This window comes from Rattus rattus, chromosome 3 (genome assembly GCF_011064425.1).
Source record: "Rattus rattus isolate New Zealand chromosome 3, Rrattus_CSIRO_v1, whole genome shotgun sequence".
NCBI lineage: Eukaryota > Metazoa > Chordata > Mammalia > Rodentia > Muridae > Rattus > Rattus rattus.
In genome coordinates, this window is record NC_046156.1 from 48,898,766 (window position 1) to 48,917,804 (window position 19,039).

At 42.4% G+C, this 19,039-nt stretch overlaps 1 protein-coding gene across 1 annotated transcript in view; it reads right to left on the reverse strand.

Moving 5' to 3' along the window:
• Vav3 (vav guanine nucleotide exchange factor 3) overlaps positions 1-19,039 on the reverse strand; it is a 331,496-nt gene that overhangs the window by 168,726 nt on the left and 143,731 nt on the right. Inside the window, exons 4-9 of the mRNA XM_032897450.1 lie at positions 18,377-18,442; positions 13,561-13,669; positions 11,609-11,701; positions 8,545-8,613; positions 6,398-6,501; positions 4,133-4,232 (exon numbers count right to left, since the gene is read on the reverse strand). Coding sequence (XP_032753341.1) covers positions 4,133-4,232; positions 6,398-6,501; positions 8,545-8,613; positions 11,609-11,701; positions 13,561-13,669; positions 18,377-18,442 — 541 coding nt within the window. The remainder of the gene's footprint in view (positions 1-4,132; positions 4,233-6,397; positions 6,502-8,544; positions 8,614-11,608; positions 11,702-13,560; positions 13,670-18,376; positions 18,443-19,039) is intronic.

Sequence of the window (19,039 nt, forward strand, 5' to 3'; positions counted from 1 at the left end):
GTTTTCCTTTAGAGTTCTCCTCCCACATTCCCCCAGGCTTATGAATCAGACAGCTCAGGCCGCGACTCATTAAAGTCAGAGGGTTCATCCAGCTTCACGCTTTGGCCACATCAATTCTCTCCACATACGCTTTCCAGTCTCCAGGGAAAAGAAATCACACCATAGCATCTCCAAAGCATTCTACTGGGCTCGAGGAAGCATTCCAGTCAGCATCATTTTATCTCCTCCTCCTTCCTTCCCTTCTTGCCTCCTTTGGTCTGGGTATAAGTGTGCCTTGTGGCCACTGAACTATCAGGGTAAAGAACATCTGCCCCAGGGTAACGTTTTTGGACTAAAAAATGTCCCTTAAAGCTCTTTTTTAAAAAAAGACAGCCCTCTGTTTGCTTATAAACTTATTTTAACTAAATTAAATGGAGTATTTGGCTGAATATGTTAAAATAGAAGCCTGTTACCCCAATTAATATTTTTAAACCCTCATACTTTATATATACTTCATTCTCCATTTTAAAAATGCTTTAAGCTGGGTATGGTGGTACATGTCTATAATTCTAGCACCCAAGAGCCTAAGACAGGAGGATTAACATAAGTTTGAGGCTACCCAGTAAACCTTATCTTGAATAAACAAACAAACAAATAAAAATGAACTTTAAAATAATACTGACTTCTTCCCTTTTGATTGTAGCTGTGACCCTGGGGTGAATAATTTGAATTTGAGGTATTAAAATATGAATCCTTGGCTGTGTGACTTGGGCAATCACTGTTAGCTAGGTATACCTAGGAAGGATTTTTTTTTTTTTTTGGATTAAGTAATTTGAAGTGGGAAGACTCATCTTTAGTCCTGATCTTTTGAAGTGGTAAGGCCCACCTTTAATCTAGGCCACCCTTTTTGGTGGCAGCCTAGACAAAGGACATGGAGGAAGGAAGCTAGCTCTCTTTGCTTGCTTACCCTGTCTCACTGACTACTCCATTCCTTCACTGGAATTAGAGCCTACTTCTTTGGGGTTTGAGCATATAGCGAAGACCAACTGAGACATCCATCTCCACAGATTAAAACAATTACTGGATTCTTGGACTTTTCATTGGTAGACAGCCACTGTTGGACAAGCTGGACCACCATATGTGAGCTAGTTTAGTAATCCCCTTTCTATTCAGGTTTCTAGGTAGGTTCTAGAGAACCCTGACTAATAAAGACTTTAGTATCAGGAGTGTGGTATAGGTTTATTCTATCAATTCTGTTTCTCTAGAGAACCCTGACTGAAACATAGAGTGTTATTCCAAAAGATGCCAAAATGCCAAGGAACATGGCTAGAGAGAACCCTCATGAGTTCAATATTCTCAAGCAATTGCATGTGTCAGACCGAAAAGCTTCTTTGGTAAACAGAGTTACTTAAGATAATATTTGGGCCATGAATTTGTTCCTTTGTCTGCTCTTAGCTTTTCTAACATGTTCAAAGGCATCAGCTATGACATTAATGCCAGTAATTCTAATGACCATGATGACATCATGAGTATGTTTGACTACAGATCTAATGGAAAATGAGCTAGAAAAAAACATGCTGATGAGTAATCTGTGTTTTAATTACCCCAGTTCATTGGGAAGATAATTGTTTCAGTAGAGTTTCTAGATGTATATGGATGAACATGTGCGTGGACGGCAGAAGACAATGGCAGGTGTTGTTTCTCTGGAACATTCATCTTGTTTTTGGGGTCTCTCACTGGCCTGGTGGGCTAGATCAACTGGCCAGCAAACCCCGGGGATACATGGGATCTTCCTACCTTCACCTCCCAGAGCTCCAACCCTGATCATGTACCATCACATACGGCTTTTTTATGTTCGTTCTGGAGTTTAAACTGAGGTCCCCGTACTTGCATAGAAAGCTCTGTAATGGCTGTGCTATCTCCCCAGCCTGTGAGTTCAACTGATTGCCTGCATCCACAAATTATAGAACATTCCAGTTCATGAGTTTCAACGAGGAGGTCAAAACATCACTGTAATGACCGGGTCTTTTCTCTCCATTGCATTTTAATCTCCTTGGGATCTCGGAATTCTTGAACTCTGTAGTCCATTGGAATGAAGGCCATCCCAGCTCACTGAAAGTTACTGTGGGGACTGTCAGTTTACTGAAGTTCCAGTTTCAGGGGATAAAAGAATCATTATTGTCATCAGCTATGCTGCAGCTGGAGACTATATAAATTTTTATCATTGAAAGTAAATAAGGGACATAAATAATTCTTCTGAAATAATCCACCACCCACCTGGCCTAAACTCAATCCTAATCGAAAGGACGATCACCGAGTTTAAGCTCAGACTCACCAGGAAAGGCAGAGTCTCTTAGCCAATGCCCTCCGTTATCTTGATTCCAAAGCAGAAAAGACTATATACATGTATTCACAGACAGAAATAACAACAGCCAGACAAAGAAAAGCAAAAATAAGCACCAGAGAAAGAAAAAGAAAAGGACAGGAGTGGAGAATAAGACAGCTTTCCTACCATCCTGCGGGGTGCCCGTGTTACACTTTCTCATTAATTCTCCCAAGTCAGGCCGTGTTCAGAAGTGGGACATCTGAGCGAGCGAGAGGCAGCATGCTGAGCTGCAGCCTCTCACTTGCAGCTTTTTCAACTCAGCCTGAGGCCTCTCCTCTCCCAAGTCTGGCAGAAAATGGACAGACTGTACAGTCCTGGTATGCACGTCCTCTGCAGAGCCCGGACATTGATTCTGAGAGAAGAGCAGCCGTTCAGCAGGGCCGAGAACCATAGAGGTCTGACAGACAGCCCGCTGGCTCCTAGCTCGAGCCGCAGGATTATACCTTCATTTAAGGAGGAAAAAAGGAGCTGCTGTAACTACTGTTCTGCTCTGAACTAATAACATGAGCTGTAAAGTTTTATTTTATCATCATATCTAATTTGAGTCAAGGTAGCCTAGACCTCTACACTTACGAGGAGGCGCGTTAACCCTTGGTGCTAATGATACTTTAAAGACATCATTTAGTGGTGACTAAACTGTCTCTAGATATAAGGTCACCATCATCAAGGGACACTATAAAATACTCGGTGCCTGCTATTGTGCAAGCCTCCTAAGCAATAATGTGTCTCTGTGGGAGACAGAAGTGATGAAATCATGCCTGCTGTACCAAAACAAGGAAGAGCTGCGACCTGAAAGGCTTTCTCCTCTTTTGTCATTGCCTGACTTCAAGGACGAAATGAACAAAGGGAAGGAGAAAGGAGACACTGAAGAGGCGGCAAAACAAAACTACCCCTAAGACACTAACTCATTTATATACCCAGCACTTTTCAGAAGTCCTTTAAATATCTAAATGCTTATGGATTATAATTGATACACATAAATTATGACTTTGGGGGAGAGAAGGGGTTGAGACAGGGTCTTAAGATACATACACACATCTATAGATAAATAAATGTGGGGGAGTGTCTGGGTGTGTCTGGGTGTATCTGTGTCTGGGTGTGAACCAGGCTGACCTCAAACTTGCAACCCTCCTGCCCAGACCCTGTGAGTGCTGGGATTGTAGATATCACAATTCTCACCTCCCAAACCAAAATTTATCGCAAACCTCCAGTCGTACTATATCTTCATGTCTCGTCCAGTGACAGGATTGCCCCAGCTTACTTAGAGAGACTCCTTTTACTCACATAACACTTTGGCCTCTTTTTACGTTTGTATCTGTCTGTTTGCTCTCCTTTCTTATGGGCAATACCTATACATTGTATACATGTGCAAATATCTGATGCTTTGAGAACATGTAAAACACACACACACACAGAGGGAGAGAGAGACAGAGACAGAGACAGAGACAGAGAACCCTATCTATTCTGTACTTCTCGCTACCTAGATGGCCGAAGTAAGCTACCCATGATATCCCTGTGCCCAGTCTTTTCAACTAGAATACAAACCACAGTAGAGAAGACCTAAGGAGATAATGTGTATGAATCCACTGCCACAAAGTTAGATCTGCTCCTGCTACAATTACCACCATAGCCTTTACTAACATGGCTATCTTTTGAAATATTTTTTTAAAAACTGGAATGAGTTATATTTGGCACACATGATGGAATGTGCTGTTGCATTCTTGAGGTAATCATGCGTTAAACAAATAATAAAAAGTGAACGTGCACCTCTAGTTTCAGTCTGACATCTTCTTTTGTCTTAGAGATGTAGTCTAGGCTAGAGATGGCTGACTCCACTCCACTGCAGTACTGTCCATAAATAACCAATCTGGAAGGAAGAAGAGAAACCTGTGAGGTTGAAAGAATCAAGCAGAGGGAGAAAGAGGAAACGCCCAGTTCTGCCACAGTCAGGGCTACTAAAGCACTAACAGCTTTTTTAAGATTTATTTAATGTGTGTGTGTGTGTGTGTGTGTGTGTGTGTGTGTGTGTGTGTGTGGGTGGGTGTGTGCGCGCGTGCATGCGCGTGCATGTCTGCACAAGTGCTGGTGTCCCAGGAACTGAACTCGCTAACTGCTGCAGTGTGGTTTGCATGTACCCGGGTCCTCTGCAAAGGCATCATGTGTTCTCCGTGCCTGAGCATTCCCTCCAGCCCCAAGACTCTTCCTAACACACACTACATGCAGAATGAGGGCCGCTCACAATGACAGAACAAAAAGACTACTTTGGTTGCAAACGGGCATAAGATTGGTCCCATGTATGTTTTATGGAAGACAGACTTTACAAAGGGCTTAATGACTGTTAATGTTATTTGAATATATATATCAATTTTTTAAATTAAAAAATTCTTTAAGCTTTACTTGGAGATAAACTTTCTACTGTTTACTAATCCTCAAGACAGTTATATTTTCTACTACAATTTTATTACAATCACCAGGACTCCACTCATTAATAAACCGTCTACTCCTTTCTGCATTTAATTAAGGAACATACATCATCTGAGAAGTGGGAAGAGAGGCCGGAGCCCTTGGATGGGAGATAACTCACACTGCACGGACTCCAAGCCTGCTCACCAAGAACATCTCTACACGCAGACATTCCGCTGAGAGACTATTAGCTTTGCTGTTCCTTTTATCTCTCCACTGGCTAAAAGTCCTAATAAACTTCATACTTATCTAAGAGTTGACACAAAGCAATTCATTAGCCACTTCCTAATGCTAGGAATTATATTGCTTTATTTAAAATGAGAGAGCAGTATATTTTAGGCTAAAAATATAAATTCCATGTTAGAGGAAAGATAGATTGATCTGTCAATCAGTCAGTCTGTCTGTCCCTCTCTCTGTGTGTAGTTGTATTTGTTTTGACGCTTTTGTGTGTATCTATGTCTGTATGTGTGCACATATGTATTTGTGTGTATATGTATATTTGTGTATGTACATGCATATGTGCATTTGTGGTGTGTTTGTGTCTGCATCTATGTGTGTGTGTGTGTGTGCATTTGTGTGCATCTGTACTCATAAGTGTGCAGGTATATGTGTATTTGCATTGTGCTTGTGTTATGTGTGCTTGTGCCTCTGTGTGTGTGTATGTGTGCGTTTGTGTTTATCACTGTCTGTGTTTGTGCATGTGTGAGTGCATTTGGGTGTGTTTATGTGTGCGTCTCATATTGGTCTGGAGCTAAGCTGGCTGGCCAGTAAGTGTCGAGGGTCTGCCTGTGTCTGTTTCCCACCCCCACACCCAGTGTTTGGAATAAAAAACTTTACAAGGATTCTAAAGACTCATCACATTCATGTGGTAAAATTTTAGCAAGATATCTCCCAAGACCAAGAAACTGCTGCCTCTGAGTAAAAATTTTATGTTCCAAAATCAAAAATTATAAAATATTAGAGTATCATATCCCCCTTCCCATTACCACAGAGGAAAGGGGAGACTCAGAGCATCAATGCTAGTGAAGATTACATCACTCAGGGGGGACACACTCAAAGGAAGACCTCGGCCTGCTGCTCTGCCATGCAAAAATATAAATACTCTACTGAGTATGCTCTAAAACTTCTATTTTACATGTGTAAGTATTTTTCTACATGTACATATGCGAAATATATATATATATATATATATATATATATATATATATAGAGAGAGAGAGAGAGAGAGAGAGAGGACATTAGATCACCTGCAACTAGAGGTAAAGTTAATTGTAGGCTGACATGTGGGTACTGGAAAATAAACTTCTACAAGAACATCCAGCACTCTGACCTCCTGGACATCCTTCATCTACCATCATCATCATCATCATCATCATCATCATCATCATCATCATCAACAACAACAATAACAATATATAAATCTCAAATTACTTTCCTGACACGAACTGTGCTACGTTCAAAATTTCTGTCTGGAACTATTTTAATATACAAAAGAAATACATATTTCTGTTTTTAATACTAACATTCATTCTAATTCCAAGCCAATACTCACATATGCAAAAAAATTACCTTTCCTTGTAGTTAATAAAAACTTGATACAAGTTATGGTCATCTTTATTTACAATGGAATCGTGAATCTCTTGCATTAAGCTCCGATGAACTTTTACAAGGTCCTTAGAAAAGAAAACATTGTGAAATAAAAGTAGGGACAGAGATGGAGCAGAGACTGTTTTGTTGAACTGGCCAACCAATAACTGGCACAACTTGAGACCCATCCCATGGGCAAACACCAATCCCTGACACTGTTAATGATATCCCATTGTGCTTGCACACAGGAGCCTAGCATAACTGTCCTCCGAGAGGTCCCACCAGCAGCCTTCTGAATCAGATCCAAACAGTGAAAGAAATTCTTATAAAAGAGCTGCAGGAAGGATTGAGAGCCCCAGAGGGTATGAATTCCACAAGAAGACCAATAGAGTCAACTAATCTGGACCCTCGGGCCTCTCAGAGACTGAACCACCAATCAAAGAGCATACACGGGCTAGACCTAGGCCCCCTGCACAGATGTGCAACTTGGTCTTCATGTGCATCCCAAACAACTGGAGCAGAGGCTGTCTCAAGCTGTTGCCTATATATGGATAATGTTCCTCTAACTGGGCTGGGAGAATGCACCTAACCCTGCAGAGACTTGATGTGCCAGGGTGGTGGGATAGCCAGGGGGTTTCTCCACCCTCTCAGAGGAGAAGGGGAGAGGGGCCTGGTGGAGGGACTGTGAGATGGTGGAACCAAGATGGGAAGGCAGTGATTGAGATGTAGAGTTCATTAATTAATTAATTAATCAATCAATGGAAGAAAGAATGGTGCAAATCAAAAGCAAAAAGCACTCCCCACAAACATAGCTCTCATTATGGCCAGACTTATAACTCCAAGAGGAAAAAGATAGTGAGATGGGGCGGGGGGAAGTGGAGGAAGCAGGACAGGGAGGAGAAAGATGTGGGCATGGGAAACAGCAATTTCAGATAGAAATATCCCTGTCCAGTGAATACAGAAATCGTACTTGCTATTATAGGTCAATTTATTCTTTGAATTAAAAAAACCCCACAGCTGTTTAATCTTATAATCACCGTAAATTTTGTAAATAAAACTAATCAAATGCTCGCTGTTTTATTGATGGACTAAAGTAATGAGTAGTGTCCTTGGGACACAGAGAGGCAGATCTGAACTTGGGTCAATTAGCGGCACCCTAGTGGTAAGCTAACGAGAATCAGACCAAATTACTTAACACCAGACCACTAGTGACACAAATATGTAGCACATAAATTGTGCTAGACGGTTTATGATAGCAACTCGAAAGTCTGAATTTCATTTTTAACTCTGGCAAGTCATTCTCAGCAGCCAGGGAGTGGGAGTCACAGAGGGAGAGTGAGGAAATTTGAATGGAGGTACTGATGCTCTGCTATCTCTTCTCGTGTACCTTGGAGCACACAGAAACATGGCAGTTAACGTGTTCAGTGTAGGCCGAACTTTGAAGGTGAACATGCCATCTCTAGTATTTTGCTGGATTCATGCCAGAAGAAGGCGGGGCTAGCGAACAAGGCAAATGAGCATACGATGGGGTTTCAGGGTTACTACTTCCTAAAATGTGCAGGCTTGGGTTTTCAGTGTTATGTCTCCAGTTGCTTTTGTGAACATTTTCTTTCAGTTATAAAAACAATAAGGAAGAAGAAGAGGTGGAGAGGGAGAAGGAGGAGAGAGAGGAAGAGGAGTGGGAGAAGGAGAGAGAGGAAGAGGAGAGAAAATTGCAAATTCAAAATTCAAGTGGAAATTGGCACAACCAGAAGCTGTTGATCTAACCGCCAGTGGGCAGGGGCCATGGTAGAGGAAGTGAGGGAGGTAAGTGACATTTCTGGGGCCACAGCAGGGAAGAGCAAGCCAGACAGACAGTAACATCACAGTTATGTAACTGAGAGCACCGCTGCATGACAACCAAGCATAGCTAATACACGAATCTCACATATCCATTTCTGAACACGTACTCTTGACTGACCTCTTAAAGATACAATGTCAGGTTTTCAAAAAAGCAAGGGTATGATAAATGGGGAAGCAAGAAAAAAATCACTGAAAACCCAAAGACAGTGGTAAAGTAAGGATAACGCGCCCACTAAAAACGTGAAGACTTTCTAGAAACACACTTGACTTGTCACAACTTTACTTACAGGAATGTTGATAAATACTGAATCAAATTCTGCCGCTGTCAGAAATCTTTTCAATGGTGCCATGAAATACTATCAGGAGAGAAGAGAAAAGTCACTTGCATTAAACATAACTTTGCCTAATCTGTATAATGATTTTATCAACCAGCAAAAGTTATTGAGAGTTATTTATTAGCATTACAAACACAAATAATAGATGTTATTTCTTTATATTAAAAACTTTGCACTGGACAGCTATAAAGACATAAATAGGAGCTGAAGAGATGGCCCACAAGCATCAACATTTGCATTCAGATCCCCAAAACCTAGAAAAAGCTGGGCAGGTGTAACAGCCACCTATAAAATCCCAGCCCTTGGAAAGCAGAGTCATGGATTCTTAGAGCAAGAAGATGATGCAATCGGTGATCTTAGGCTTCAACAAGACACCCTACCTCAACTAAGGAAATAGAAAATAATAGAGGAAGAGAGCTAATGTCACCTCAAGTTTCCACTCACATGTATACACATGTGCACATACATGGGTACCATGCACATATATACATAAATGCAAGTTGGGATGTTTAAATTATAAAACAAAATGCTTCTAAAAGTTAGAAAGGACACTGTTGACCAAGGAGATAAACAATGACAATGTGTGATGTATTTGAGGACTCGTGTAGAGAATCCCTCCAATTCTCCAACACAGATGCTCGAGGTGTGCAATCTACTCACACACTTCTCACATCATTTCCATTCATTACTTGAGGCTTTAGCATCAAGCCTTACCTCCCTTTCATTGTAAGCTATCACAGTGTATGCATAGATGACCCATCTAGCAACTTGGTCTGTCAGTGCCTTTATTTCCAATAATTGTGAGCTCAACTCTCAAATCTCGGGACTTGTCTCAAGGCACTGTCGTTATAATCAACAGCTGTGCATGATTCTGGATTAGTTCAAGCAGCCATCTCTCTGACCCCTACATCTCGCCCATGAAGTTCATTCTTTAAAGAAATTCTCTAACCCGACTGTGTCCAGTTTACTGAGTCTCACACCCTTCATAGACTCGCTCCTCTCCCTACCCAGTTTACAGCCCATGAAACACTGTCCAAATATCTCCCTCTGTCTCTGTCTCTCTCTGTCTCTCTTTTCCACTCCCTCTCTCTCCCCCTCCTTCTTCTACTATATTTTTCTAGAAAAATGAACCTTTGCCTATATCTAGCTTGCCACATATTTTATAGAACCATAGACTATAGTGATAATTTAATATTAAACAAGACCACAAAGTGCAATGGGATCCATGATGCCACATGTCCACACTCTGTTCCTAATCAACTGACTATTTCACGGTCCTAAGCAGCCCTTCCTTGTCTCCTCTTTTCTTATAGATAAAACAAACTTTTACCTGGTTCTCTTTTTCTAACCTCTAAATGTGGGGGTCACAGGGGTGACCTCAAACCTACTCCCTAAAAACATGACTTTCCTGAAGTGGCCTTATTTAGTATCAGTCTAAGTGCTCCATCCATATACAAATCCAACTTTCCTATCAATGCAAGACTCACACATTAATATCTATCTCAGTATATCCCAGTGGATAGAGTTTAATATACCCAGCAGATTCATGACTCCCTGCCCTCAATCTTACAGCTAGCTTCACCATTCATGCACTCTCACAGGCCAAATTCTAGAACCCTTTGCCTACATCATCAAACTCTGTTGGGTCTAATTTGGCAAAGTATTTCTAAAGTCTGACTCTGCTAGATCTCCTTCAGTGCCACAATTTCCTGCCATCCTGATAATGATAATATCTTACCTTTCTCCTACCTCACATTCTTGCTTCAGAAGAGCCAGAGTGCAGTGCTAAAGGCTTAAATTCCTTGACTTCAAATCTGCTCAAAGCTCTAACTTTTGTCCCTATGTGACCTGGTAGTTAGTTCACCAGTTCTCTGACCTTGTTCTCACTCTCCATACATTCTATTCACTGGACCACTGCTGTTGACCTCCAGACATTCTGTCCACCACACTGGACCACTGCTGCTCATCTCCAGACATTCTGTCCACCACACTGGACCACTGCTGCTCATCTCCAGACATTCTGTCCACCACACTGGACCACTGCTGCTCCATGAAGGATAAAGTAACTCCCCACGCCCCAATCAGATTTTCATAGCACACACTCCCATCAGATAGCCTTTCTCCTAGAACTCTCTTCATTAGACCATACACACGGCTTGTGCCCTCAACTTTCTCAGCTGATGAACTAATCACTGTGCTCTTACATAAAGGTCTGTGACCAGCCTTTACACAGTATCTCTATCCCATGCCCGTCATCCTTTTATCCTGACTTTTCTTCAGGTAACGCCACACAAAATTGGCACACTTTAATTCGCTTCCAGCCTAAACTTTGCTATGATGCAGAAAGTACCAGAAGAACCTACAGTCTTCCTGTCTTTGCTGCTATATCACCATTGCCATTCCCATGTCAAGATAGCAATAAATAGTAGTATAATGTATAAATCTGCTTTGATGCCTTTATTTTTCTTTCAGAGGCTTTTATTGAGACATAATTCATGTTTACCACAACTCAACTGTTTACTTTGCAATCCACTGGTTCTTAGACGTTCGGAGCTATGCAGTAATCGCAATCAATTTTAAAACTATTTATCACTTCAAACATTCTGCAGACATTAGTGGTCATTCGCTATTTCTCCTCCCAGCCAACCTACCCTCCATAAACACACCTCTCTTCCCTAACTCCAGGCAATTGCTTTTCTGTGTGTGTACTGTCTATACTTTTGCCTATTCTGGGTAAATGTTTAAATATTCTTTCTCTCTAATATAAGCATATATATGCTTTAACCACTATTCCTATCCCTACCACCCAAAGCCGTACCGACCCCAAGCTCTATTTGCTGCTTGTGTGACTTCACTGTTTTTAGACTATACCCATGAATCAATGAGGTATTTGATGAGCCTGTCATTCAGTGCAAATCTCAGAATATGCATTAACATACACACACTGTAGAAAGAGTTTGGTCTAGCTCATAGATTATGCAGGGCAACCTTGGTGCTTTGATACCTGATAACTTACTTTTTCTATTGACTCCAAAGTTTCTGTATATTTTTCTTCTGTCTGCCTAATTTCTGCTAGGCAACAACTCCGTATATCATTTTCTTGTGATTTCTGCAGATAGAAAGGTAAAATTAAAACTATTTCGTTGAGTTCACATAACAATTTATCTAGGAAAAGAATTATCAAAATCTGATTGCCTTACACTTTCCATCGTAACAAAACAACTAGAAGACACGCTTAGCTGCATTTGTGACATAGTTTGTGGGAGCTTTTGTTTTTTTCAACACCGTAAATGAAAAGATTTTAAGTAACTTAAAATCTTAAGTTTCAGAAATACATATTCTACTTAAATAAATGCACCTCTTTTATTCAAATGTTAATGAATCTGTTAACAAATAGTCTAAGGATTTCCTTCATAGATATCAGATTTCATATGAACTGCAGAAATGACTACACAATATTAACAGTTCAATGGTAGGGTACAGACCTAACATATCAGGCCGGGATATCAATCAATAACAGCAAATGTGTGCATGTGTGCATGCACGTGTGCGTGTGCGTGTGTGTGTTTGTGTGTGTGTACACACACAAGTAAAAAATCCATCAAATATTGTTTTTACACATTAGCGTAATACTTGGTTCTTTCACTGAGTGTTAAAGTATGGCATAATGTTGAGGTTAGAGAATCACAGACAAAACAGAATTCAGTCCCGACGATGACTTTGTTATTAGCCTTACAACTATAAATAAGTCACTAGGTTTCTCTGTGGCTTGGTTTTCACCTCTGTGAAATAGAATTACAGCAGAAAACCTAAGGAATGCCAAGTGACAGAAACCAAGTAGCAGAGTACTCTACATCTTGACAAGGAAGCGAAATTATTATTGTTGTTAATTATAGCGTAATTATAGCCACCACCTAGAGCTGTGAAGTGGAGAAGTGTCCTCAGGTGAGAGGAGACCCTGAAGATCTGCTGCCACCAAAGCTGATGATTACTATAGCCGCTGCAGGAGAGATGCACCTCAAAGCACCATCGGGCGCTGCCAGGGTAGCCTACCCCTCACACATCAAGTTAAACCCACAGTGATTGTCTTCCCTAAGTAGGAACCGAGGGACCTCCCCAGCCCTCTAGTATTAGAAGCCAATGCATGAAAGCTGGGCCAACCCATGGAATCCCGGAAGAAGCTAAGTCACTACCCAGCTCATGAAGAACTCTCTAGGGCAAGAGAATATGGTGATAAATGCCCAGGTGACTGACTTTTTAAACTTTCAAATTATAGATGCGAGGACGGTTTAAAGCGGTTCTTCCTGGATGTTCTAGACAGATGTGTGGCACAGGAGCCTTGAGAACAACTCAGTGTGATGGTGCCTAGCGCCAGTGCATGTGGCTATGCCGTGGTCGGTTGATAGCCCTGTCCTTTTCTTAAGGGAAACAGAGGAGTCTGGGGCTGGGTGAGAGTGAAAATCGGGAGGGGGCACTAGGAGGACAGGAGGGAGGGGAAACTGCAGTCAGGGATGTAATAGATGAGAGAAAAATAACAAAAGAAATGAAGAGAAGAAGGGGAGAGTCACTTGTATCAAGAGCTATGAGTAAAAAGAAATAGCCATTGACATTATATTAAAAATGAAAAATATATTTGTTTTGGAAAAGATGTACTTTGACAATTATAAATACAATTACAGTCTCATGATGTGCTGACATTGCATCCTATTGCTATTCTTCCATTATCCAGCACTGGCCTCTAAGACTCAGTTTCCTCACTAATGAAGGAAAGGATTAGACCACAAAGTCCTATGAGCTGGAAAAACAAACAAACAAACAGAATACATGCTTGCATCTACAAATAAGTTATAAGCAACGAGGACTTTTTATTAAGAATTCCGGCAGAGTTAACAATTAGTCTTCTAACTAATTGCCTTCCTAATAAGCTACTCAGAGTTACTTCAGAGACAAAACGCGTAAATGCCCTACAGCTTGGTGAGCCTCCTCCGCCTTCATCAAGTCTTCGTAGACTTCTCCGCCTTCATCCTCCCCGTACACACAGTCATAGAGGTCTTCTTCGTCCTCCACACGGGTTTCACTGAAACAAGGAACGCGGTATAAAGGCTGTGCTCTGTCACACAGTAGGTGCTACATTGAGACATGGCCTACAGGCTTCTGTTCACAACAGACTGAAATCTTCCCACTGACTTCAGCAGAACACTCAGAGAAGGAAACTGGAGTTAGCAGAGACTGCCCAGAGGTCCCCATTACAACTCTGTTTCTTCACATTATCCCAGGGACAAACAGCAGAATCCAGCAACTGGGTCGATGTTAATGCATACCTAACTGGCTATTTACATTCATAAAGCTATAAGTTAGTCACGGCTCTAATTTTACAACATATGGATATGGTTTAGTATTTGAACTATGAAAAAAATGACAAATTTGGAAGACCAGGGAGTTACCAGACTTGTCAAAGGCAGAACTTAGTCTACATCTCTGGCAGAGCCTTGATCTAAAAGTACAAGTTTGTTTTACACTGAGTATGTTGACAGCCGCATCGCTCCGCCTCCCGATTGCAGTATTCCACGGACTCAGTTTCATTATGTTGTTAAAGGCATAATGTGGGGAGGGCACAGGTAAGGAAAAGTTGGCATAGCAGAAATCTGTTTGATAACAGCATCAGCTGCTGTAAGGTTATCAAAACCAAGTCAGTTCTTTTCAAACCATGCTTCTAGAAGCCTATTTAGAAGATATATACATCTTCCTATAACTAAACTGTCTTGATCTGTGTTAACTGTCTGTATTTTATTTTAAAGGGAGGACAGATACATTAATCTTTACAATATATTTTGAAGTCATTAAATACTGCATAGTGGTCTCTTGAAAATATTTGTTCTTTCCAGTCTCCCATGAGCTCGTGAATCCATGGCTGACAGGACACTGTCCCCAACCCCCTCCTGTGGAACCATTGTCACAGTCAATCATGGTGCTCTCTTCATTTCATGATGGCCATACTCTTCAGTCTTCCTGCCTAGTCCAAAACATCTATAAATGCCTTCTCCTAACACAACCCAAGGAATGGCCTTAACCAATCCAGACAAGTTTCAGTGAAACAGTAATCTCTCTGAGAAAGAAATTCAGCCCTTTAGTGTGGCCAGCCCTGAGCACCCTCCTCAGCCTGTACTGGGTGAATGTTACAAATTGCCATGAACAAAAGTAAAAACACTGTGACTGCATCACTCTGCAACTTGGAACATTTTTCAAAGTTGGTACAATCACAGGCTGTTTGTGTTTGTCAGGAAAGATTATGTGGAGGCATTTGACAGAAGTGAACTGTCAAAACCCAGAGAAAAGGAAGGTTCTGAAGCAAAAGGAGGGAACTGAAGCTTGAGAGAACTACGCTCTGAGAAAAATTCACTTCAGAAGTACGTGTCCACCCACCTACCCTTCTGCTCATCCATCCAGCAGGTATTTATAAAGAACTGACTGAATTCCACGCTCTATACGATTCAAGACATATAGATCAAAAACTCTCCCACTGAGGATCTGGACCACTGTGTAAAGTCAAATAAAGTGATGAACTGAGTTTGAATCCCCAGGACCTGCATAAAGCTTAGCATGTTAACACATCTGCAATCACAGTGAGATTGGACCCAGAGACAAGAGAATCCCTGGGAGTCTGTGGGCTAGCCAGCTACAGTGTTGTGTGTAGTCTCAAATAATGTAGGAGGCAAGTGTGCTATCTAAACTGCAAACTCACACACACACACACACACACACACACACACACACAGATGGGACCCATGCACCACTCACATATGAATGCACATACACATCATCATTGTGTGTCCTACACAACACACAAACACACATAGTTTGGCTTGTATGGAGAACAGCCCATAAACACATAACTCTATATATGTAACAAGGTAAATGAATGAGTTAAAGGAGCAGGGAAGAGTGACAATAACTAAAGAAAGTGACCGAAGGTTTCAAAAAGGTGGACTGAGCTGGACTAGGAATATGTAGGCTTGGTCAGTAAATTTCTGCTGTAAAAATGTGGTTTTGTTATCCTAATGGAACTTCAGGACCAACCAGCATAGCACACAGACACATCACAGGAGGAGGGAGACAGGGTTCCTGAAAGAGCACTAACATGAAGGCTGTGATTGACAACCCCTGGGGGCAGTATGCTGGACCACTTGGGGGGAAGAGCTGAAACAAAACTGAAGAGCACTGCGCTTGGTGCACGCAACCTTAGCTGGGGTATCTGCGAGCCAACAGGGGCTTTACAGAGGAGAGAGGGTGTGAGGACCGCAGGCAGAGGGAACCAGAGCCCAAGAGGTCACACACTGGGAGCCTAAGAGCTATAAGAAGAGTAAAGGCTGCTGAGGGGGCAGCCAGGAAAAGTCAGGATCACATCAGATACAGAGACTGTCTGGAATTAGGGAGAGAGGAGAAAGAATTGAAGACGCCTTTCAACATTGAATTGAACACCGTGAGTCGAGCCATACGGCTGCTCTTCGATTTCCATGGCAGGGCATTTGGAGGACTCGGGGTAGGAAAGGGTGGGACAGTTAGGTTGGTCTGAGCACTTTGTTTCATTGTCTTGGAAGAGGGTTGAGAATGGAGTCTCTCTATGCAGTCCTGGTTGTCTTGTATCTGGGCATTTTGCGTAGGGGTAGGGAGGTCAGCTGAGATCAGGATGGAGTGAGCTGAAATAGCCAAACTTAGGAAGAGGCTGTTCCAGGCCCTGGTTAGAAGCCATATGGACTGTGGCATCCATCCCCTGACACTTTGGATTGAAAGCCTCCTCCTACCTCATACCTAACGTTCCCTCAAACTAAATCTCACCAACACTACTAAGCAGAACAAGATGGGCAAAGGCTATAAAAAAGTAATGGGTGTTAGTGACCATCAACGGGGTTCAGCGACCACATTATCACGGCTCCGTACAGATTATGTTTTTCCTAGGAATCTGGTTGCAAGACCAGTAACCTTACAGTTATTTTGTAAAAGCCCATTTCCAAATTAATCAGATAATCGGCATCCATCTTACCTAATGGAAGTGAGTTCCCGGAAGTTTAGAAGCAGTAAGAAACTACCCTCAAAGGACATTTAAAATATATGACTTCAACGCCACTCCAAATGCCACATAAAATAGAAAAGGCTGCTGGCTGCCCACTGCTATGGCTGGGAGTTCTCAGAGCACTAAGTCACCACACATCTGGTCCCAGGACAGTGATTAAGAGCCTCTCACTCCAGGGTCTGAAACATCTGGATTCAAAGACTACTCTCTGGGATGTTATCTCTAACAAGTTAGTTTTGTGTACAATTTTTTTCCACATAGATGATAACAGCAGGTACTTAACACATGAGATGATGCACAGAACACGTTAGCACACAAATGAGCACACAGCACACTCTCACTATTGAACGATTAGATAGCCCAACCCTAGCACGCAGTGCCGGGCAAACAGTAGATGTCCAATGTTCTTTTGGCTTACTTATATACATACATCAGACACAGCTTAGTCGCTTATTTTTCTCCTTTTTCATGTATAGGTGTATGGAATATAGTTTGCATGTGTGAGTGTGTACCTATGTGGGCACATGTGTGCAGGTGAGTATATGCGAGTGTATGTATAGGCCTGAGGTTGATGTCTGGGATTTCCTTTGATTGCTCCTCCACCTTTTTCATCGAGGCAGGGCCTCTCAATCAAATCCAGAGCTCAGCCATCTGGTTAGTCTCACATTCCAGCTTGCCTAGAGGAACCTTCTGTCTCTGCTTTCCAAGGTTAGAATCACAGGCAAGCGGCTATGCCTAACTACTACTACCCCAAAGGGATTCTGGGGATCCAAACTCAGATCCTTTTGCCTGCCCAGCTGCCTTTTGCCAGACCACTGAGCCATCTCTCCAGCTCACCACAGTTTAAAGTTCCAAGAATGCAGACATGCACCAAGCTCCTGTGTCACTGCCTTGGCATGAAGACACAGACAGTAAGCGTAGGGAGCCAACCTTATCTTAGCCAGAAATAAAGATTAAAGGCATAGTGTGAGGTCGTGATGGCTATTCTCCCCAGGAAAGGTCTCTCTGTGAAGGGATGCCTAAGAAAGACCGTTGAGGGGCCAGTAATACAAGCAAATAAAACAGCCAGTGCTGGACTGTGGCTACCCACAGATTCCGGGAATTGCCCTTGGAGCGTAATCCGTCTCTTACAATCCTGTGCAAACACACCTGATCTATGTCGTAAGGTCTCTGAGGAGAGGGGATCATGCTTGATACCCATTCATAAGCTGCACACGCCACTCAATCAGGAAGATAATCAGCTGCAAGACCGTCTGCCTCTCCTGACTATTGAGTAATAAAGCCCCGAGGAGCCTCTGCTTGGGGTAAGCTCCATCTACCGACATTTACACGAACAACTCCAGCTGTAGCCACCCCTCCTGGTGCCGACTGAAACGCACGCACGTTCTGTCCTACGACTCCATAGTAAACTTTACTTCTTCTTTTTTAGTATTCCCTAATTGTGTAATTCCAGTTTTATCTATGTCTGTATTATGCCTTTGAGAAACTTCAAGATTTTACTTCCCTGCACTAAGTTTCTCTTCATGGCCCCACAGCACTGAGAACTAAAAGCCAGTTGAAGGAGATTTCTTGTGAAACTTTCCATCATCGTTTTAAGGGTAGATAATTCTTATCCCGCCTCACTTTCGCCCTGCAGAGAGCTTGCTATAGTTCTCATCCATGCTGAGTACCAATAGCACAGTGGCTTAATTGTATTGAAAATGCCCCACATACTCTATCAGGTCAGGAAGGCCTTTGTAGATGTCTTCATCATTTACACTTTCTTCCGTGGGGAACGGCCTAGGGAGGGAGGGAAAACATGGGAGAGTGAGCATTCGGAATGAGCATTTACCTCTAATTAAAGAGCGAAATTTGCTGCCGCTCAAACAAGTCATAGTATTTAATGATTTCAAGGGTTTCCCCCAGAAGGCCTTGCTCAGCAGCTGTGCCTGGGGTTCCCCTGGGGAGACTCACACCTGCTACCCTAAATCAGCTCCAGCATTACCGTGAGTCCCTGCAGACCTACATACAGCTGGGGACATGCTAATGTGGTTATCTGATCCTCCCCCTGCCACATACCTGCAGGGTCACCCCATGGCACCCACCACAAAGCCCAGGTCAGGGAATGGGCAGCCTCGGCGTGGCCATGCCCTCATCGCCCCCACTCCAGCTGTAAGAGCTGACCTAACAAAGACCGACAGTAGATTGTCTCTCATGGCTCTGATCACCAATGAGGATGGAGATTCTAAGAAGACAAAGACATCATACATATGACTTTGACCCTGACAGATTTCCCTAATCAGACATCGGAGTATTTAAGTTGTTTTTGGTTTGCTTTTTTTTTTTCTCCAGGTTTTGGAGAAATGAACACAGTAGACTCCAAAGAGACTGGAGAGT